The 23632-nt window shown below is 41.5% G+C and overlaps 1 protein-coding gene across 4 annotated transcripts in view; it reads left to right on the forward strand.

Annotated features, from left to right (window-relative positions):
* The window catches only part of LOC117428992 (microtubule-associated serine/threonine-protein kinase 3-like), a 95266-nt gene that overhangs the window by 660 nt on the left and 70974 nt on the right, over positions 1–23632 (forward strand). For 2 of the 4 annotated variants that reach the window (XM_059014855.1, XM_059014856.1), the window contains exon 2: positions 5171–5202. In XM_059014855.1, coding sequence (XP_058870838.1) covers positions 5171–5202 — 32 coding nt within the window. Of the gene's footprint in view, positions 1–3725; positions 3747–5170; positions 5203–13000; positions 13119–23632 lie in introns of those variants that run through there. The other 2 variants (XM_059014858.1, XM_059014857.1) reach the window with 2 other exon arrangements.

A 23632-nucleotide genomic window follows, 5' to 3' on the forward strand; every position in this document is an offset into this window, starting at 1 on the left:
ATCAACTAAAGATGATCATGTCTTATCACTGACGCATATTAATATGTTTATTATTGTTTTTATAGCAATGTAAACATTTGCATACAAAAGAACTATTGTTTTGTAGAAAGAAAAAAAACACACACATTTAGCTGGAACTAAGTGCGCTAGTATGATCTACCACTGAACCTTCTTCAGGGTCACTGTCTGGGTATTATTTGGTACCACTGTTTCCAAAGCAACCTGTTTGAGGACGCAGTTGTCATCGTCACCAACAGGGATTGATTGCATCATCTGTTGCTGTGGCGATATCTCTGTAAGTCAAGCTCGAGCTGCTGATGCAGATTCCACAGGACTTAGCGCAGGTCAGTTAGTGTCTTGAACAACCACACAGGAAGTGTGCTTAATTACCAGTCTATTTCGCTAAAGCAAGCCATACCCAAAAAACAAAACACAGATATAATTTATATATATATAAAAGAGAGGCACCGGATAAAGTGCATTTTTATGTTTTTATTCATTTGGTTTACTTGATGAGCAAGAATGATAACATAAGAAACTAGACATTTAAACGTAATTACAGCTTACATTTTGCACTTCATCAGCTTTTGACAAAAAGCAGGAAAAAAGGCACTTGTATACCACACATGTTTAGTTGCAGTCTCAAATGTGCAGTTTTGAAAGAAACACATGTTATAGCACACATGGATTTTAAAACATGAAATCTGGTCCTACTTCAGGTTAAAGGAAGCTCAGTTCCTGTGCCTTATTCTTGGGTTATCTGTTTGTACTTGTACTCCCCATGTCATTTCACCTCAGCAGTGTCTTCTGGGTCATATTACTGGCTGAAAGCATGTCAGTCAATAGAGGAAGCAGCTGATTGGTTATTGACAGGAAAGAAGTCAGTGAAGGGGTGGGGACAATTTCACTCTCTGTGTGAAGTGACCCAGGAAGTACTAGACAGTCAAAAAAGCATGGCTTCCAAACAGTTTTCTTGACCCTAATGTAGCGCCAGATATGGGAACTCATTCACAAAAGACTCTTATGGGTTATCCTAGGATAAGGTGTGTGCTATTAAAAACTTTATTCATCAACCTAGATATGGTGCACTTTAACAAATAAGGTGCATGTTAACACACACACCTTAAAAATAAGGTGTTGAGTTGATTAGGGTCTGCTGAATATGCCTAATGCATTGTAATGTATTCAAATGATGTGGAAAGATAGCATTAACGAGGGGAATGGTATGCACATGGTGTTCACTAAACCGTGCTGACCATTAGGTGCACCTTAAATCCCGTGCTTAGTAACACGGATGGAAAGCAGGTGTTATGAGCCGAGACCCTGTGGCAAAGTGGTTTGCAGTGCTCAGGTGTAGTGGTGATGCTGTGCTCAGGTGTGGTGGTGATGCGGTGCTCAGGAATGATTGACACAAATACAGTTCACGGTCAAAACAGCTCTTTATTCAGCCGGGTTGCTTGTTTTGCAGCCTGAAATAATAATACCTGGCTCTACACAACAATGTGTATCACACAGGTAAACCACGGAGTAAACAGAAAACACTCACGGTTATATTTTCGCTGCACCCTTTATAGGTCCTTTTGTAGGGAACAGATTGCTTTGCCACATCCCCTGATATACCCTCAGCCACACCCCCTTCTGTAGCAAGTGCAATCACGTGTCCTCCAATCCATGACTGACACATCACCGACCGCATTAAGGCGATGACTTCTGGTATTGTGACTCCGCCTCCTTTCTGTATGGCCGACTTCCAACTGACCCTGGAATGAACTGCCAAACCATCCAGTCCGGGGCACCCAGTTCCTGTTAGACAGCGCCCTCACAGGTCGGGAGGGAGATTGTTGACTAGGATTCATTCGCTCGCTGTCACAGACCCGTCTTATAAAAAGCTGCCTTTCAGCACAAGTTTTTTCTAGAGCCTCTCTTCTCCTCCACACATCCTCCAGCTCAGCTCCTTGCTTAATAGGTCGTGGGCACGCGCTATGGTGTGCTAATGAATTCCATAACACTCGCCATGGCGCGTCACCCTAGTTAATACCACCTCAGTTGTAGAAATAAGGTGTATGTTAAGGGATTGTGTTAAGACACACCTTGTTTCTACTTAAGAAGGTTTAGTGAATGTGCCCATCATGTTATGAAATGATACACGTTTGCTAAAATGTCTCATTCAGAACTACACATTTGAGGCCTATACAGTGAATAGATGTGCATGGTGGAGACCTTTTATAGAACAGTTTTGCTAGCTACGATTACTCTGAAGAATTTTCTAAATATAAAGATTTGCAATGGAAAATATACAACTGTTCCAGAGGTAAGAAGTTACTAGTGCATCTCTAGAGGTCATGTATATACTAGACTCAGGAAAAACAATTCCACTTTCCCAGGCCTGTTCAGAGACAAATGTGCAGGTGACGTTTTTAAACATGCCAAATACCCATGAGTGCAGAAACAGTAAACAAAAAATGATTCCAGGTGGCTGACTAGCTTAGTTACAGGAGCTAGCCCAGTAAATACAATAATAAAAGCCACCACGTCATTCTGAAAAGCACGCTTCATAAAGTGCCTCTGTTTTGAAAAAGGAAGAGGATGCCTTCCAGCATAAATGAATAACAGCTTCAAGGTTTAGCATTTCACTAATCAAGATTAGCTTTCTAAAGTTATGAAAGAGACACACTAGCTAGTTCAGGTTTCGACGGGTCATTCTGCAGACGGTTAATGATTGAAGGAGCTCATGTCATTGCAGCTAAATCTATGTTAAACAGGTCACTGACTTAGTCTCGCACCATCGAAGCAGTCAGAATAAGAGGTGTTCTCTGTAACGGTGAAACATTGACCAGGTTTGGAAATCATATTGAAGACACAGGTGTTATATTAGAAACTCTCATCATGAAATTTCTACGAAGAAGACGGCTTCAGGTAAAGTCTTTTCATATCTGAATGCAGTGGCTGCTGGTTCAGACTGTCACCTTAATTTTACAATTTACAAGTGTATAAGAGGATTCCAGTGAAGCCTTTTCATAACTACCTGACAAGGAGTATAAAAAGGTCCAAATTAATGTTATTGATTATCCTGTCGAGCAGGGCCCACTGTGAACTGCGGGGCCCAGCATGGAACACATTTCCTAAGAAAGTAATTACTGTCACATAGGAGGAATCTGTATGCATTGTGTCAAAGTGTTGGCAGCCTGTGTTTATTCACAGCTCCTAATTGATTTGGCACCACGCTGAAGACAATTACACCTGCCTTTTCTGTGGCAGCTAGTAAAATGATTTCATAAATATGTTTTGTACCTCTTTCCTCATTTCACCTGGATTTGAAATCGTCTCCTCCTTCAACAGCTTGTTTTTATTTGTTTATATATAAGGGTGTAGGAAAAGCGCGGGCCTTTGTTGCGGAAAACTCATTTTTTATATAGTTGCTGCAACTTTTAATGTGACTACAATGGTTCTATTATTTATATGTAATTTCGTTACAAAATAATGCTGAAACGTAAACTGAAACAGAAAAGGAAACGTCACTCACATTGTCTTTTGCTAGTGGTGGATTGGTATGCCTTCATCCTCTCTAGCCAATCAGTGATCTTCTTTCCCGTTGCTATGGTTAGGAACGGGAAGGAAGATTGTGAGCCGTGATGCAAGTACTGTAACTTAGTTACTGTTAAATTTTGTGACTGAAGGTTTATTGGCGTTTTGCAGATACTGTAGTGGCTGTTCATTTTTATGAGTGAGTTTTTACTGTTATGCAGGTACTGTATGTTATGCGTCATTATTGTTAGCTGCAACTCTTCACTTGTAATGAAACATAAAACGTGTTCTTTCAAATGGTGATAAAGAGGGAGTCTTAAGAACTTATGTTCTGGTTATTATCTGTTTGTATGTTTTTTTCTTAGTGTTGTTTTTGAAGATATGAACAAAAATCCATCTTGAAAGCAATTATACATGCGTGCAAACAGTTTACTTATGACCGCGCCGAAACCGCAACTTTAATACACAGTGGACGCGACTTCTTGATAAATAAATACAATTTTAAAAATCACGATTATATAAAGTTGTTTGATTAAAAAGAACCACCTTCCCAACATTTTGGTGTGCTTAACCTGCCTTTGTCAAGGGAAAGTGTGTTTGAAAACAAACAGGAGGTACTTACAGGATTCTGATGCCATGGTAACTCCACTCACTTCTTTCTGTTTAAATCTGTTATTAATGTGCTTGTGATGTCATTTACTACATAGTTAATGATGTAACGATCTACTATTCCTTTATTTAACAGGCATCATGGTATTGAGTCTATTTATCCATTTATTTTCCTTTATTCTTCTGTACTATACATTTATCTAACTTTCTTCTAAAACTACAAAGTGTAGGTCATTCATGTTAAGCACATTTTTTATGAAGTGTTGAACTATTATTGGTTCATTTACTTTATTTCTTGGGTTTGGGAGGGGATTCTGTATTTGTTTATATAATGCTGTACCTGCCTGTCCTACATATTTTATTTAAAATGTTTGGCAAAATATACCATAAACAAGGTTGCTAGTTTTGCAGGACAGGTTTATTAATATTGTGTTTATTTTCACTATTTGTGATTTTCATTTTACCTTTACAAATATATTTGCATATATTTGACATGTGCTCTTAAAGGTTTTAATGCCCTTTAATGTGGCTGATCTGTTTGTTTACTGTGGACCAAAACGTCAGCTAAATTTGAATCCCAAATAACATTTTCTACCAATGGGCAATAACCATTACAAAAACCAAAACAAAACAAAAAAAACAACCTACCATATGTAGACTAACATTTGTATTGCTGATCAGTCAACATTTGTTTTTTTCAATACATTATCAAAACTAATTAAATAGTATTATTACTCATATGACAACAAAACATGAACCGCTGGAAAGAATTTCATCCTCCAGGTGACGCAGCAAGCACAGCCTGACAGCATGCTTCAAATGGAAATCCAGCTTACTGTTACATATGTTTCTTTCAGCACTGCACATCTGAGATCCAGATAAACACATGGAAGTGCATGACAAGATTTATGGAATTCTGTTGCCAGTTACAGTCCCGTTAATTTAAAACACCTATCCAGAATGCTGCAATAGTACACAAGTACACGTTCATTTATTGACTGTTAATGCCTCGCATTTCGTTTCTTTCAATTCACAGAAGGAGTTGAGTCTTCCAAGGAGAGGCAGCATGTAAGTACCAACTGTTCATTACTGACACCTCTCTTGACGAATGCAGTGTCTTTTGTCTGGCTGGTAAATATCTACACCTAATCTAGTGTAATACAATGTTGTGCTGTGAGTGTTTGCACATGGAAAGCGAACCGGTTTCCTTTCCCCTGCCAGGGGGCTTGATGACAGGTGATACGTGTGCTTTATTGGAAATGCTGGATTTAGTTTTCAGTGGAGACACTTCTTACACAGAGAGTGCTGAGGGTATGGAGTGCATTACCTACAGCTGCCACGTTGTTGATGCTGAAATCAGTGGAATTCTTTGAGGCTCTGCTTTGAGGTCAATCAGTTGATAGGAACCGGAAGAGCATCGATGGTCGTTTGCACGTGATCTTTTATTCATTTTCTGCCATGCATGTATTTTAGCATGATAGCAACAAAAAAAAACCCCACCACTGCTGGCAATAAAACATTATAGCATCAGTAGCATGAAAAATATCAACATGCCATCCGTATATATGTTAAGAATACATACTTACAGACAGGTTCCATCATAAACACCCAGATTCTGATACTCAGGTAGTTAAAGATTGGACAAGCGGTTGTCTAGATAGACTGTAAACGTGACATATTCCTATACATAGACAGACATACATACAAGCACCTGCTTATGCACATTCAGATGCTCCCAATAATGCTAAAGAATTGGATATGCAGTTCTCTAGATAGGTCTAAAACTCTGAAGTCTGCATACATGGGCTCCCTCTGCATCCCGATAGAACTCCCTGCTGATTGAGAATTGGTTCTGATGGAGCAGCGATTGGGATATTGTTTGTCACACTTTTTCTTATTAACAGCATCCAATGCATCGTGCTTTTCATATAAAAGATGCACACACCCTTTTTAAAATACAAATGATTGAGATTCACACAAATTGTTTTAATGAATATTTTTAAGGACTGTTTTATAAATGTTCTTTTAGGTTAAACGTGATTTTAAAAAAGGAGGATGCACTTCAAACCCTGCCTAAATCAGTTCATGAAAAAAGGGTTCATTTATTGCAAGCTTTATGGAAAAAACTAGCTTCAAATTTGATCGTACATTTATGTTTTGTTTTTTTTTGCACAATTTGAGTGGTTCTAACTGCAATTACTCAAATACTGTTTTCGTTTACTTCAATAAGTTCAACCCAACTTCAGGAGCTAGTCTTCAGTTCTAGTTGTCCACCATAGACATGTAATGTGGGCTAGATCAGTGTCTTTATAGACGTAAGAACCAGCGCCATCTAGTGGTCTGCCACTTTGGAAACCAGTTCTCTTTTTGCTGGCAATACATTCCTGTGCACTAGATGGTGCTGGATGTTGCTGTACTAATATAAACACACACGGCTAGTCTGTGTCAGGAAACTAGAACTGATAAGCAGATCCCAAACTCCTTGTCAAAGCAACACAGACAAAAAAATATTTAAAAAACTCAATATTTAAGTAATTGTAATAAGAACCACCAAGAATGATGATTATTATTATTATTATTATTATTATTTTTATTATTATTATTATTTATTTCTTAGCAGACGCCCTTATCCAGGGCGACTTACAATTGTTACAAGATATCACATTATTTTTACATACAATTACATTGCAAGACTCATGAAAAGGGTTAGGAAACATTTATAAATCCATATTGGTTTAAAAAAACAGTCCCTAACAAAACATTCCTGAAGTTTTGTAAATAGGACCAATTGTTTTTTACAATACATAGGGCAAAAAATGTGGATAACCTACCAGGCTAAGGATCTCTATTCCATTGAAGTATGCCAGTGCTGCCTGTGGGTGGCAGTCTTTACTGGGTTATATTTTATTAATGAAAACTAGCACATGACGAGCTTGCAACTGGTTATCCAGGTTGATGGAGCACAAAGCTAAGATGTGCAGATCAGGACATGCACTATTCACTCAAGCACCAGACAGCTGTGTAAGGGGAGTTTAACCCCAGATGCTTCACAGTGGTAATGTCCAGTGCACTGAGAGGGGGGTTTCCTTTAATGTTGTCCCCTACAGTTTAAAAGGTAGTGATAAAACTTGGTTAGGACATTCTTTAGCACAAATTATTGAGAGTCAGAATCTGGCGATGTATGGAGAACTCTGTCTTTACATACAGTATGTTCCCATTTTCACATGTCCTGGGAATGTAGGCCATTTTGATCTGCTTTCCCATGATACTGTTAGCTGTCATTGGTATGTTTATAAGTGCAAGTGCACACTCCTTGTTGGGTGTGTCATACAAAGAGTGCAAGAGAAAATGCACTCTACTAGACTAGAGGCAGCTACCGAACACTTACAACTTATTAGAAGTCATTACATCTAAATAAAAAACAGACTTATTAAACACTAATCTGTTTCTATAGAACCAGTTGTGGTTTAAACATTTCAATAGTTTTGTCATTGCCATTCTGAGTGCGAGATCTACACTCTCTGCAAAGGTAGAAGTGTAGTTGCTGCTAACTGGTTCCAATGGGGACGTGACTTAATTGTATTTACAGATGTGATACAGTTTTGAATCAGCATGAAGTTTTGATAATCCCAGTCTGTGTGAAGGTATCCCAGCAATTGTTACAGGAGCATGATCCGATACACTGCCATCCCTATAAGAGGAATTCTCTTTCTACTGCAGAGCGCTGCCATTGAGAATGTATTTGTCCAGTTGATTAATAACCCAGGATGTGCGATTAAAAATGCAAAAAAATATAACGCTGCGATACAGACAAGGGACACAGCAAAGGTAACGCAATACATTTCTTGTAAACCTTGCAGGGTGCTCTGGAACGCTAAGGGGTAGATGAACTAAGATGGGCCAGTCGCAGCGCGAAAAAAAAACGCAGTTTGCATTTTTGTTGCGACAATTTGCAAATTATACATTTTGTCGTATACCAAGAGAAAATATGTTAATGAAAAGTGCCGCAATGTATTAATTAAAAAATTTGTTGCGTCTTCTTAGCAAGATCTCTAGCATACATTGCGAGAGTCGTGCGACATTGTTCAAATAAACCGTGGCAGTTGAGTTGTGGTTTGCTGCAGCAGAGGGTGCCTGAAGGATAACGTCTATACATGCAAGGGTGCAGGAATCAAAATAACATTGTTTTTGTTAAATGTAAACATCATCTATACAATGCATTCTGCTCTGTATTCATTTTACCTATTTTAACTGTTATATATATATGAAAAATGAAAGACAGTTTAATCCCATCAGATTCTATAGTTGGGTCCCAACCTTCACCCCCAAAAAGCTTTTCATAAATCATAGAGTAGCCCCTTATGTCCGACATAAGGAGGTGTTGGGTTTAAAAACAATACAATAAAATCGCACACATACACATTTACAGTTCTCGATGTATTTTAAATGTAAATCATTGCGCTGAAATAACAGTAATGTGTTTTGGGTACGCTACACATTACATTATAAAAAATATAAATCTGTACAGTAGGCCTATTTATTTCTTAGCAGACGCCCTTATCCAGGGTGACTTACAATGGTTACAAGATATCACATTATTTTTACATACAATTACATTATTTTTTACATACAATTACCCTTTTATACAGTTGGGTTTTTACTGGAGCAATCTAGGTAAAGTACCTTGCTTAAGGGTACAGCAGCAATGTCCCCCACCTGGGATTGAACCCACGACCCTCCGGTCAAGAGTCCAGAGCCCTAACCACTACTCCACACTGCTGCCCTATACAGTACAGCAGTAAAATCAAATGAATACCTAGCGTACTTTTTTACTTCAGACTACCGAACACAAAATAAATCATGCTGCTGCATTGTACACTAGTGTACAATGAGAATAAGATTATTTTAAATTGAAAACAAATGAGTTTAGGGTTTATTTTAATTATTATTTTTAACTTGGCCTACTTAGTAGCCTAGACAATTAACACACAATAGATCCTGGTCCTATACAGATGCTCAGAATGAGCTGGAGGGGTTAGTGGCACATGTGCAGTCTATTGCTCCCGACATGCTGGGAAAACCAGAAATGTCATAGAAATTTGTTTTCAAGGCTTATAAGTACACCCTGACTTTAGTGAAAATTAGGTACTCAAATGCATTGAGCACAACTTGCAACTTAGTAACAAACTCAACTCCACGGACAAACCCAATATTAAATATCCCTATTGGAATTAATAATAAAACTGCCCCCCAGAATATATGGATAATATAAAAGGAAGGGGAGTTGAGCCACAGATCCAAGAAAAACAAAAATCGCTGGGTCAGTCAGTTTCAAATTACAACAGAAGTTTACAAGAAATACTTCAATAGTATGCAAAATATATACAATCTTCAAATAAAGCTCCTCCAGTTAATTATAACCCACGCCCTTACAGTACAACAATACATTTATATGCACAGCAGCTACAGCAATTCACACATTTAAAAAAACAAATATATGAATAAAAAGTCTGTACAGCAAACTACAAGAGAGTGTTGAGAACAAAAAAAAAAAAAAGTCCTTTTAAAGCAATATAATGTGCATCTGACAACAAATCAGGAGCATGACTAATCAAACAAAACAACATGAAATGAGCCTAGATAACGGGGTGCTCGTTTAACCCCGAGATAAAACAAACGAAATGAGATTTATGTACGAGGCGCTCGTTTAACCCTATAAACAAAACAAAACAGTTCTCCCAGTCAAAATAATCTATCAGAAAAAGTAAAAAAAAAAAAAAAAAAAAAACACAGTTCAATCTCACTCAGCGTCCTGGGCCTGTTTCCAGTACCCCTTGAAAGTCCTGGTACTGTATTGGGAGTTATATAAATGGAAAGACCTGTTGAAGGGAACCAGAGGAGGTGGCAGTGTCCTTGGGAGAACGGCAGCAAACATCATGACAGGAGAGAAGTAAATAAAAAAGCAGTACACATATACACTTAACTCCGTTAACAAGAACAAAAGAATAACGAAACAGCAAAGCACTTTCTATTTAACACTGAGAATATCTTCTTTCACTGAGTTTTATTCCACACGATAGCTCAGAAGGTTGCTTCCTCCTAACAAACCCGAACCCCTAACACCAGAACAAAAGAAACTATTTAAACACACCTAACCCTTTTTTTCTCTTAATTAGGGAAACGGTTTGATTGTTAGTGCCTTGATTGGATATCATATTGATTTTAATAGTCCCCTTTACAGAACCCAGAGTACAGAGATCGAGTAACTTTAAAATGTGAGGATAGAATGACTGTGAAGCTTTAGTTTCAGCTTTTTTTTTTTACTAACAAACCCTGTTATTAAGATAATTTATCTTAAATGATTAATTAATGAGATTAGTCTTATCCATACAGAACACAATCACCTGGCCAGGTTTCTGCCACTCCATTAAGTGCAGCAGACAGCACATTTCTTATGCTGCTGTGCTGTAGCCAATGCTACAACGCACGAGAGAAAAGCAGACTGGGAAATACCAGCAACAATTGTGACTGTTTTGAAACGTGCTTTCAAAAGTTCTGAACAAACTGATGCAATTGTAAGTGTCGCGATTGTCTGCAGCTTTAGTACATCTCATTGTAATATCTGTGAACCCTCATTTGCACTACCTCTGCCCCCTTTTTGCAAATTTATGCAGGAACGCCAATAATTACATATTCATCTAAGGTTGAACCGCAAAGAAAAACTGCTGCCACAAAGCCTTCCCTAAAAAGTCGCTAACAGCATTGCGCATGTTTAGTACATTTCACCCTAGACTTCCGACACTTTAGTACATCTACCCCTGAGGGTTTTGTTACTAACAGTATACACAAAAAAATAGTGAAAATTGCATTTATTGTAAAGACCGTGGTACAGTTGTGCACTCCTGAAAAATAAACATTAAAAAAACGAATATACAGTATGAACAACACATGGTATAAGGGTTTTCCAAGATGTTTTTTTCCCCTCAGCTAGCCATTGACTTGGACCATTTGTGTTGGTTGCCATGAGAACACAACTTGGCAACATGGCAGACACAAAGGCATGCAATGGAGATGGGGTCACTCTCCTGTATCAAATCAGGGGTGCTGAAGGAGGAATGCCTGGATTGTCAATCAGCAGGCTGCTTCAATGGCTATTTAGGTTAAAGATTTGAGCTTTGATATTCTAGGAGACACTAAATAGAACTGGTGACTCTACTCTCTCAAAACCATGAAAACAAAGCCAGACATTTTGTCTGTGTAGCCTAACATGAAAATAGATTTATGAAGCTTCATTCTGGGACTAGCCTTCTAAGAGATTCCCATAGTAAAAGCATAGCAAAGTGTAATAAAGCACAGTGAGAGCATGGTAAAGCACAGGCAAGCATTGTAAAGCACAGAGAGGTATGAAAAAACATAGGCAAGCATTGTAAGGCATGGTCAGGTATGGTAAAAACTGCAAAATTACTGTGCAGATTTACTGTGGTAAACCTTTACTCAGGTATCACAGTTTGTATTTCTTATATTATTTATTTATTTTTAGAAAAGAACAAAGGTCTATAAGATAGCGGTTTTCTTACAAGTGAAGGCCAAAAACAGTATATTTACTATGAAGCTGTTTCACCTTTAATGGAATTATTGTTTGTAATACCACATTCTTATTTTTCCATGTGTATCCTTGTGCAGTTTTGCTCAGAATTCAGAATATTGCAGAGTTCATAGATTATGGTGTCCATAAATACATTGGCAGGACCTAAATACAGCACAGATGTAAGTTAATGCGTTGTGTGTGTGTGTGTGTGTTTTGTGTTCGGTCGCTAATTGTAGCAGAGATGTCATCTTGTACAGTCTGGACAATATAACTATTACACACATCTGAGGCTGTCTGTCTGTCCGTTCCACTCTCTGTCACACTTTTTAAGATATATATAGAAGTTGCTTATGCAATTGAAACTTGAAAATGACCTTCTTTTTAGATATAGATCACAACTTTTTCATGTAACTGATTGATGGCTTTAATATACAAATTTCATTCCCCACATTTCAGCCCAGTTCTGACCCATACTTTCAAGTGATAACACTGGTGCATAACTGGTTATGTAATGTCATTATTTCTTCTGAATATTGTTGATACATGCGAAATAGGGATGTTCAGTGGTGTGTGGACCAGCGGTCAATATCTACACTCGCAGTTAGCAGATTTTTTAAAGGGTCCTGTGGCAGAGTGTCCGCCCCTAAGATACACACACACACATATATATATATATATATATATATATATATATAGGGGCAGAGACTCCGCCACAGGACGCTTTAGCCAAGCAAACCACTTACAGTGAACAATACTGTCAGTCTGCTTGAGAGAGGCCCAGGACTGGATGGCAGGCAGGGGGTTCAGGTCAGGATTGAGGAGCTCGTAGGCACTGTTCTCTGGCTATTGCCATTGTTCCTCATCTTTTACAAGCCCTTCATTTACTTTCAAATACGTTTTCTCTTCCTCAAGCTGAATTCAGAGCTTACTAAAATATGAAGTAAAACTGTGACCTGTGGCTAATTGATTACCAGGAGAGGAAACTACAGCTGAAATCCAGATTCACATGACAGCGACTATCAGTGCTGAAAACATTGAAGAGCAGCCAGGGCAGTGAGATTGATTGTGCACCCCCTCTCACCCCACCAGTCACATGGTTCAGTGATTCAATGCAGTCATCTATTTATTTCACCACCTATCATCGTTGTAACTCTGCTACAGATTGTATTAGCTTTCTATTCCTAGAAGGAATCGTAGAGGGCTGTGTTAAAAGGCGATGCCTGGGGAATCCACACTGGATTGCAGTAGATCCAGCCCCTGCTCCATGCTGCCTATGACTGTCTTTGTGCAGTTATCTGTATAGAGGAAGGAACGCACACAACATCAGCTAGTGTGAGCCGTGAGTAGCTATGAAATCTAGAAGAGACAAGCTGAAAATCCCTTCCCTAACCCTGGAGTAAGTATTTTAATATTACATTTCCTTATTAATATTGATGGCTGACATTTCTACATTCACATGTAAAATAAATAATGCAGAGAGGAGATGTGTAGAGCTTCAGTAGGTGCAAAAATGAGCAAGGGGAATGTTGCATTCTGTATTATTCATGTCTGTTTATGATCCACAAGAGTTGAGAATAGGCTGTGAATAGAATCTTTATATTTATCTTTATAAAGTATCTTTATGTTAAAAACATATGCATATGGTGTACAGTCTATCTCTCTAATAATGATGAAAAATAATGTTATTTTTGTATGATTCATGAAACAGCGGGAGGAATATATATATCATTATGAAATATGGGGAATGTATTATAATATTATTCCATGTTGTTGTTTTTTGTGAATTAAGTTTGAGTTATTATATAATTCTTAATAGTTTAATAGCAAAGCAGACATGCTACGATGCTGGTTTTATGCTGGAGAAATAAAAACTAATTTGTGGAGTACAGCATATCTATCTATCTATCTATCTATCTATCTATCTATCTATCTATCTATCTATCTATATCTATATATATCTATATCTATCAACATTGTTGTTTTGGATTGTTTTCAATTCTACTTAAATGTTGACATTATTGTACATCACAGAGCATCACAGACATTTCCTTTGCATATGATCCTCCACGTACCCTGCAGTTTTGGCAATGCATGACAATGTTGTGGGAATTATGATTATGAATCACCCTGTATTTATATTTTATATACGGTATATTTAATTTTATTTATTAGAAGTAAACAGAAAAATAATATGTTAAAAAACTTTATTTAGTTAGCTTGTTATTTCAATATCGTTACTTAACATTTTGACTAAAGACTAGGTTAAAACAGTTACCTCAAATAATTTAGAATCTCAAAAAGAAACTTAATTCAATGAAAACGTTTTCACTAGAAGCCTCAGTGTCAAGGTAAGTGGTTCTGGGTTTAGGGTTAGGGTTAAAGGGTTAGTGGTTACAATCACTTCCTATTCATTTCAGTAAGATATGTAATGTCCTGAGAGGTCCTCGTTGGTTGTTTTTAATTTCAGATGATCTCTTAGCCATTGCATAAGCGCAGTGTGGCACCAGGCTGTGTGTCACAGGGTATCGACACTTCTCTGGTTGGTTGAAGGAGCTCAGCTTTGCCTCGTGTCTCCCAATGCACCCCAGGGTAGCGATATCCTACGACGAGACTTATTTCTTAATTGTTACATGATTTGGAATATAGAATGAGGAAGGCTGTTCCGTGGTGTCACTGAGGATTCTCCAGACAATCTCAAGTTAGATCATCTCACTCAGGAGGATTGCAAACACCATGAAATAGTTTAGTTGTTTTTGTAAGCATACAGTGTTTTTTTTTACAATAATTTTACAAGACAAATGTCTGTTTAAAAGCAGATATAGGAATTGGTTATTCCACTGAGTCAACAAGCTGACTGCTCTTATCATGGCTACAGAGATAAGCAAGCAGCCACTGTTACTTCTACAATAGCAACCACCTGCTCTGTGTGCCTGCAACTTACACTGATACTAAGATATTTACAGCAAGTCTAATTCTATACAAGCTGTAATATCTATTGAACTGTTACGGTTCCTCTATTGAAGATGGATTTCACACAAATACAAACCGGTGTGTCATGGTTTTTTATAGCATAGCTTGTTTATGCCTTGAAGGTTTCCATTTTCTATGATTAAGATATCAGTAACAACACTGTAGCTCCCCGAACTCATTTGAAGGTTCTGTACGCTAATTTATTACTGTTTACAAGGCAGTACAGAGTACGCAGCACGGAGCTCCCCCCGTCTGACAGGTGGGCTGGGTGTAGAGAAGAGCATTCTTCAGTCTGTATGAAATTCAGCTATTAAAATAGATCACATTGTTCTTCCATCTTAAAATATTATGAGACTATCAGCGTTTCGTAAGCAGTGTTTCTCTTAATAATATGCAGCATTCTCAGCAATAGAATGGCTTTGCGTTGCAAAATCCAGTGTGGAGTAGCGGTCAGGGCTCTGGACTCTTGACCGGAGGGTTGCGGGTTCAATCCCTGGTAGGGGACACTGCTGCTGTACTCTTGAGCAAGGTACTTTACCTAGATTGCTCCAGGAAAAACCCAACTGTATAAATGGGTAATTGTATGTAAAAATAATGAGATATTTTGTAACAATTGTAAGTCGCCCTGGGTAAGGGCGTCTGCTAATAAATTAATAATAATAAAATGTGCTTATTACATTTTTGTAAAATAACTAATAAAAATAACTCCCGGACATTTAGCCACATGTGTGATATAAAATATTTCTTAATATCTCATCATTATATTACAATATATTTCGTTTCATAAGGATATACAGGTATTTTTCACCAGTGTGACCATACACTATAACTGAGTTTGGCTATTTTTGGTAGAATTCTGAGGTTTGATATATAATATCACCAAGGCTCTGTATTCTCGGGTTTCACTAAAGGTATAGGACGGTACTTGTTCAAGCATGTGAAAATACTGATTACTCATTGAAAATGCATGACTTTACATTCAGCTGATACATTTATTTAAATAGAAAATAGTTTTAGTGCAATACAGGTCTGTCAATTTAACACACTGAAGCACTGATGCTGGTTAACTTCACAGCTTTACACAGTCAGAAGCAGGCGAGCTGCCTTTGTGATCGTCCCCAGTGTTCTTGATAAACACTGATAAATTCCCAGGAAATTGTATATAAAATAAAAACCGAATATAACAGGCCTTGAATATTTCACATAGCCCCCTGTGACAGGAATGGCTGAGGGTCTGACGTCACGGCAGAAGCAGGGACAACAAAACCAAAAAGGTATTGTGCAGTGGCGCGGGCGCCGTTTTATTTAATGAATCCAAAAAAATAAATAAAATATTCAAACAGAAAACAGTCGCTCACAGAGCAAAATAAAAGGGTAAACAAAAACAAATCACGAACACAAAATCCAAAATAAATAAACCATACACCATACAGGTCAGGCTGGGCAGTCGCTGTCACTGTTCCTGTAGGCTATGCTTTAGTTTCGTTTTTAAATAAACCTTCTCTCGCTCTCCGTCTCTATCACCCACCCCGATCTAGAGAGCTGCAGGCTTTTTATAACAGGTGACCATCTCCCGATTAGCAACAAATTAAATCGCCTAATTAATTCGGGAGATGGCCACCTTCTGCACGAGTTTTAATTATTACACCTGGCAGAGGACGAGCACCGATCTCGCCTCTGCCAGGACATGTTTTAAAAATAAACAAAACAACAAACACGGCGCTACGCCGTCATAAATACAATACAATACAATAAAACATACGGCGCTCGCCGACATAAATACAATAAATCATAATAAAACAAAAACAATACTTTGCACAGGGGCGGAGGATGAACCCTCGTTCTAAAAATAACACAAAACAATGTACAGGGCTGCTCGCCCTGTTACATATCCCCCCCCTTGTGCAACGCACACATGGCCCCAACGGCCACCTCCCCCCTCAGTCTCAAAGTCCTGGGAGAGGGGGAAGCAAGTTGCTTCTGGGGGGTGGCCATGGTGGAATCTCCAGCACCCCCCAATTCTTCGTGGCCGACAGCTCCCTCTTCCGGGGCTCCCTCCACACTCTGTCCTGCCGCGAAATTGCGGCTGGGGGAGCTGGTCTCCTGACCTTCCCCCTCCTCTTCATGGCCAGCAGTTCCCCTCCGTGGGGCTCTGGCCACACAAACTCCTGCCGCGAAAGTGCGGCTGGGGGAGCTGGTCTCCTGACCTCCCCCCCCTTCTTCATAGCCGGCAGTTCCCCTCCGTGGGGCTCCGACCACATTATCTCCGGCCGCGAAAGTGCGGCTGGGGGAGCTGGTCTCCTGACCTCTCCCCCTTTCTTCATGGCCGGCAGCTCCCCTCCGTGGGGCTCCGACCACAGTGTAGGGACCCCAGGTGAAGCAGGATCCCTGGCGACCCCAGGCGACGGCAGCGGACCCTCGGGAGGCGACGGCAGCGGACCCTCGGGAGGCGACGGCAGCGGACCCTCGGGAGGCGACGGCAGCGGACCCTCGGGAGGCGACGGCAGCGGACCCTCGGGAGGCGACGGCAGCGGCAGCGGACCCTCGGGAGGCGACAGCAGCGGACCCTCGGGAGGCGACGGCAGCGGACCCTCGGGAGGCGACGGCAGCGGACCCTCGGGAGGCGACGCAGGACCGGCAGCAACCCTAGGAGACGCAAGGGAGACACAGGCGACCCAAGGCGATGCTGACGGCGGGAGGGGAGCCCCTGGCCATGAAGGCGGCAGCAGGAGCTCCACTTCTCCCAATGGTGGTGGTGGAGATAGAGGTAGCTCCTGCTCCTCTCCTCCTGACGGTAAAGGTGGCAGGGGCTCCTCCTCTTCTGGCGGCCAAGGCTTCTCCCCTTCTGGCGGCCAAGGCGGCAGGGCTTCCTCCCCTTCAGGCGGCCAAGGCGGCAGGGCTTCCTCCCCTTCAGGCGGCCAAGGCGGCAGGGCTTCCTCCCCTTCAGGCGGCCAAGGCGGCAGGGCTTCCTCCCCTTCAGGCGGCCAAGGCGGCAGGGCTTCCTCCCCTTCAGGCTGCAGGGCTTCCTCCCCTTCAGGCTGCGAAGGCGGCAGGGCTTCCTCCCCTTCAGGCTGCGAAGGCGGCAGGGCTTCCTCCCCTTCAGGCTGCGAAGGCGGCAGGGCTTCCTCCCCTTCAGGCTGCGAAGGCGGCAGGGCTTCCTCCCCTTCAGGCTGCGAAGGCGGCAGGGCTTCCTCCCCTTCAGGCTGCGAAGGCGGCAGGGCTTCCTCCCCTTCAGGCTGCAAAGGCGGCAGGGCTTCCTCCCCTTCAGGCTGCAAAGGCGGCAGGGCTTCCTCCCCTTCAGGCTGCGAAGGCGGCAGGGCTTCCTCCCCTTCAGGCTGCGAAGGCGGCTCCTCCCCTTCTGGCAGCGAAGGCGGCTCCTCCCCTTCTGGCAGCGAAGGCGGCTCCTCCCCTTCTGGCAGCGAAGGCGGCTCCTCCCCTTCTGGCAGCGAAGGCGGCTCCTCCCCTTCTGGCAGCAACAGGGAAACCAGCAGGCATGTTCCCTCTGCTGGCGGTGGTGGAAGCGGAACCAGCAGGCATGCTCCCTCTGCTGGTGGTGGTGGGAGCAACACACAGTCCTCCCATGGAGACGGAGGTGGCACCAGCAGGTATTCTCCCTCTGCTGGTGGTGGGAGTGACACGTCGTTCTCCCACGGCAGTGGAGGTGGAACCAGCAGGTATGCTCCCTCTGCTGGCGGAGGTGGGAGCGACACACAGTCCTCCCATGGAGACTGAGGTGGCACCAGCAGGTATGCTCCCTCTGCTGGCGGAGGTGGGAGCGACTCACAGTCCTCCCACGGCGGTGGAGGTTGAACCAGCAGGTATGCTCCCTCTGCTGGTGGAGGTGGGAGCGACTCACAGTCCTCCCATGGAGACGGAGGTGGCACCAGCAGGTATGCTCCCTCTGCTGGCGGAGGTGGGAGCGACTCACAGTCCTCCCATGGAGATGGAGGCGGCACCAGCAGGTATTCCCCCTCTGCTGGCCGGTACCTGGGCTGTGGACCTTCGGCCTTCCCCTTCTTGGGCCGTGGACGCACCGACTCCCCCCTCTCGGGCCGTGGACGCACCGACTCCCCCCTCTCGGGCCGTGGACGCACCGACTCCCCCCTCTCGGGCCGTGGACGCACCGACTCCTCCCTTTTAGGCGCAGGACGTTCGGGCTCCTCCCTTTTAGGCGCAGGACGTTCGGGCTCCTCCCTTTCAGGCGCAGGATGTTCGGGCTCCTCCCACTCAGGCGCAGGACGTTCGGGCTCCTCCCACTCCAGGTCCGTGTTCCCTCTCTGCCTCCTTCTCCTCACCTTCCGCTCTCTCCCCTCTCGCTCCTGGTAGACCCAGTCGACCATCTGGGTCATCCTCTCCAAGGCCTCTATGAGCCCTGGATATCCTCTGGTGATGGCTTTTTTCTGAACTTCTGGCTCCAGCCTAACGAAGTCCAAGAGGATATCCAGGTTGCTGTCCCCCAGCAGATGTCTCCCCTCTGTTTTTAACCACAGCGGGGCGCTGGGGTCCCTCAGCCAGCTCTCATACCTTTCCATCCTTCTCTGGAGAGGTGGCCTCTGTGGAGCACTTTCCCTCTGGTAGTGCCTCACTTCTGTGAAGTGCAGGCACCACGAAGCTTCCTCCAACCTCTTTCCTCCCATCTTCCTTCCTCCTCTTCACTCCACCCAATCAAAAAACGAGAAACAAAAAATGAAAAAGATGCAGTACCCTACTTCTGCCTGCGTCCTGGAGGCGCTGCGATCCCACGCAGGACACCACGTGTGACAGGAATGGCTGAGGGTCTGACGTCACGGCAGAAGCAGGGACAACAAAACCAAAAAGGTATTGTGCAGTGGCGCGGGCGCCGTTTTATTTAATGAATCCAAAAAAATAAATAAAATATTCAAACAGAAAACAGTCGCTCACAGAGCAAAATAAAAGGGTAAACAAAAACAAATCACGAACACAAAATCCAAAATAAATAAACCATACACCATACAGGTCAGGCTGGGCAGTCGCTGTCACTGTTCCTGTAGGCTATGCTTTAGTTTCGTTTTTAAATAAACCTTCTCTCGCTCTCCGTCTCTATCACCCACCCCGATCTAGAGAGCTGCAGGCTTTTTATAACAGGTGACCATCTCCCGATTAGCAACAAATTAAATCGCCTAATTAATTCGGGAGATGGCCACCTTCTGCACGAGTTTTAATTATTACACCTGGCAGAGGACGAGCACCGATCTCGCCTCTGCCAGGACATGTTTTAAAAATAAACAAAACAACAAACACGGCGCTACGCCGTCATAAATACAATACAATACAATAAAACATACGGCGCTCGCCGACATAAATACAATAAATCATAATAAAACAAAAACAATACTTTGCACAGGGGCGGAGGATGAACCCTCGTTCTAAAAATAACACAAAACAATGTACAGGGCTGCTCGCCCTGTTACACCCCCCAATTCAAGCGAACGATGGTCTCTCCCTAATGATCTGAAACATTTGAAAGCGGTCTACACAGCACCGGGTATGTGAGGAATGCCATTTCTATGACAACCCTTTAGTGCATCCACTCAGTTGTGTGTGCAGTTAACTGTTGTCTTCCTTTTCAACAGTCAAGCAAACCTGAGACGTGCACATTATGAGAAAGCATTGTTCATTTCCTCTAAACGTATTTTACTAGGAAGATTGTATAGATCTTCATAAATTCCCAGGGACTGATGAAGACACTGGGTGAAGCATGTCTGTGTTAGTCGTGCAGTCAGGGCAGTGCAGGTTCCTGGCTGTGCCGCCTCGCCAGTGTTCACGTGGGACTCCACACAGAGCATTGGCTCTGGCGCTGGGTCAAGGAGCCAAAATTGTCAGGTCACCTCACTGTGCTACAGTGCACACTTGTGATCAGGCGCCTCTTGAGTCCTCAAGCGGACTCCTGCAGGGCTGGCTTTTGTCCTTGAGTCTGGGGGTCGGTAGCTAACATCCGCTGTGGCGCTCCTGGGTGTAAGTAGGCGACTGGCTTGGGGATTGGAGGACACCCACTGACCTTCAGTTCTCCTGAGCTGTGTGGGGAGTTGCTGCGGTGAGGGAACTGAATTGGACATTATATATTTTATCATGTACCTATACGTGAATATAAGTGAAAACAAGTAGAGGAAAACTGATGGACATCTTTCGCATATATATACTTTAGATCGCAGGAAGACAGTTGAGTTGAAAGGTCACAATATCGCATGGTTTCTTAACACAAAAAACACACAGGTAAGCTAGATGACAGAAAAAGGACAGAAATCTCAATATGGCAAACATGTATTTAAAACATGAAATCTTCAAAGGAAAATTTCAGATCTCTGACAAAGAAATAAAAAAAACTGGGAGGCAAAATCTTTTTATCCGGCTTATTACCAGTTGTGGGTAAAGGTAATGACATTTACAGCAGAATATGATCAATAAACAAGTGGTTAGCTGGTTGGTGTACACAAGAAGGTATTGGTTTTATAAATAATTGGGACTGTTTCAGGGGAACCTCTGGGTATTATTTAACAGATGGGCTGCACCTAAATAAACTGGGGGCAAGTAGATTTGCAGAACATATTGAACGTCATTTAGCTAATAATTGAAACTAGAGGTGGAGGTGGGAGGGAGAACAAATACAATTGAGGCTGATTTGCTTAAAAAAATAGAAGTTACACAATCAAATGGCTCCCATTCTATGCCTCTATGCAAATCTTTAGAGGCTTCCCTTAGTAATCTCACAAATATTAACCCTGCTCCAACATTGCCAGCTGCAAATACTAATCTATAATTAGCATTATTGAATGTTAGATCTCTATCCAATTAATCTTTTTTAATACATTATTTTATTACAGATCACAGCCTTGACATGTTATGTTTAGAGGAAACATGACTCAGTGCTGCTGATAGTATTTCCCTGATAGAGGCTTCTCCTCCACATTAGACTTTTTTGCAGAAGGCACGCTCTGGGGGGTGGGGGGGTGGACTTGCCACTATTTGTCACACAAATACCAATATTAAACAAGAAAATAATGAATATTATTCTTCATTTGAATCGTTGACACTAATGTTAAATATGCAATTACCTGTTCATATTGTAATCATATACCGTCTGCCTCAATTTAATGAATCTTTTCTGACAGAATTTGCCAATTTCCTATCATGGCTTTCTGATAAACACAGTAGGGTCCTTCTACTTGGAGATTTTAATGTACATGTTGGTGCTGAATCTGATCCTAAGGCTTTTAGATTGTCTTGATTACACTCAGCATGTTACAGGGCCTATGCATAATCGTGGCCATATATTAGATTTAATCATTTCTCATGGCTTAGATGTTCAAAAATTGTCAACATTAGATACTACTATATGTGATCATTTGGCTATTCTTTCTGAGATTAAGTTGGCTTTACAGACTAAGAGTGCAGTGCGATACATTAAAACTTGCAAAACAAATTCATCAGCTGCCTCCAGGCTCTCTGATATACTGAGGCTATCAACGCTCAGCGCTGCTACGTCTCTTTCATTTGATAGGTTAGTTGATAGTTAGAATTTTCTTTTATCAAATACTTTTGATACAGTGGCCCCGGTTAGAACTCATAACGTTCCTGACATGCTTTAAGGTCGGCTGATTCTGGTCTTCTACAAAGATTAAGACAAAAACAAAAGGAGGAAGAGCTTTCAGTTACAATGCTCCCAGATCATGGAATAAACTATCTGATATAGAGATGCAGAGTGATTTAGTATTTTTAAATCAAGATTAAAACTCACTTTTTTGGACTTATTTTATACAAAATGTTAAGTGTTTTGTTTATTTTTAATTTGTCTACTAATATTGATGCTTTTTTGGTGTTTTTATTTATTTTACTAGAACTTTTTCATGTTCATTTTTTTTATTTTATCATTTTATTATATATATTTTTTTACTTGTAAAGTGCGTTGAGATACTGTTGTATGAAAGGCGCTATATAAATAAATAAACTTACATACTACTTTAGGTTAAAGGAAGTGTACATGCCTTTTTCACAAGAAATATGTTGCACTTCCTGGGTTATTTCACCTCAGCAGTGTCTTCGGGGTCATGCTACTGGCTGAAGCAGGAAGTGCAAGAACGCCTAAAAGCACAGCTTGCAAGCAGATAGTTTAAAAGGAAAAATGAATGTTTGCAAAACTGCACATTTGAAACCTACTGTATATAATGACTGGATGTTCACGGTGGAGAAAATGTATGGAACTATTTTGCTACAAGTAACAGGTTAACAAAAATCTATACCTTTAACAAACATATTTGAATTTTTTTTTTTTTCTGTGATGTAACTTTATGTGGACCCATCTGATGTAAATTCTCAAATTCCAAGAATATCAACCCCAAGTGAATGGCTCTGTACAGGAGTAACAACAGCAGCAGCACAGTATATGAATAACAAGACTACCCTGCTGGCTGAGGGTGCTGCAGACACTGCTGTACCACGGCACCTGTCCCTGGAATGCATCTTCTATTGAAGAGACAATGCCAGCTATAGCAACATTCATTAAACCATCCCTCGGGAGCTCTTACTTTAATAGAGTTTTCATTAGCAGCCTCTGTATTTATAGTACAATATATAATTGCACCCCAGCTATTCAAACGGTTAGTATATCATGGATAATATTGATAGTAGTGCATATTTTAGCCGTGGTAATGATGTTTTTTATATTGCCATTTTTGTTTTCTGTAAGGTGAGAAGTCAGTCATTATCTCCGGTGTATTCCATAATGCAATTTCTTATCTTACTTAGGCAAATTTTGACTAAAGCCCTGCACCCAGTTATAATAAGTCTGAGTAATCGCATTGCTGAAGGCATTAAATGAAACGTTTGATAAGCCACCCGCTCACACAGCACCACAGCAATCCTGTGAGGCACTGTCATATCAAACACGCTTGCTCTATAATCTTCTCGTCTGCTCCTGTGCCA

This window comes from Acipenser ruthenus, chromosome 49 (genome assembly GCF_902713425.1).
Source record: "Acipenser ruthenus chromosome 49, fAciRut3.2 maternal haplotype, whole genome shotgun sequence".
Taxonomy (NCBI): domain Eukaryota; kingdom Metazoa; phylum Chordata; class Actinopteri; order Acipenseriformes; family Acipenseridae; genus Acipenser; species Acipenser ruthenus.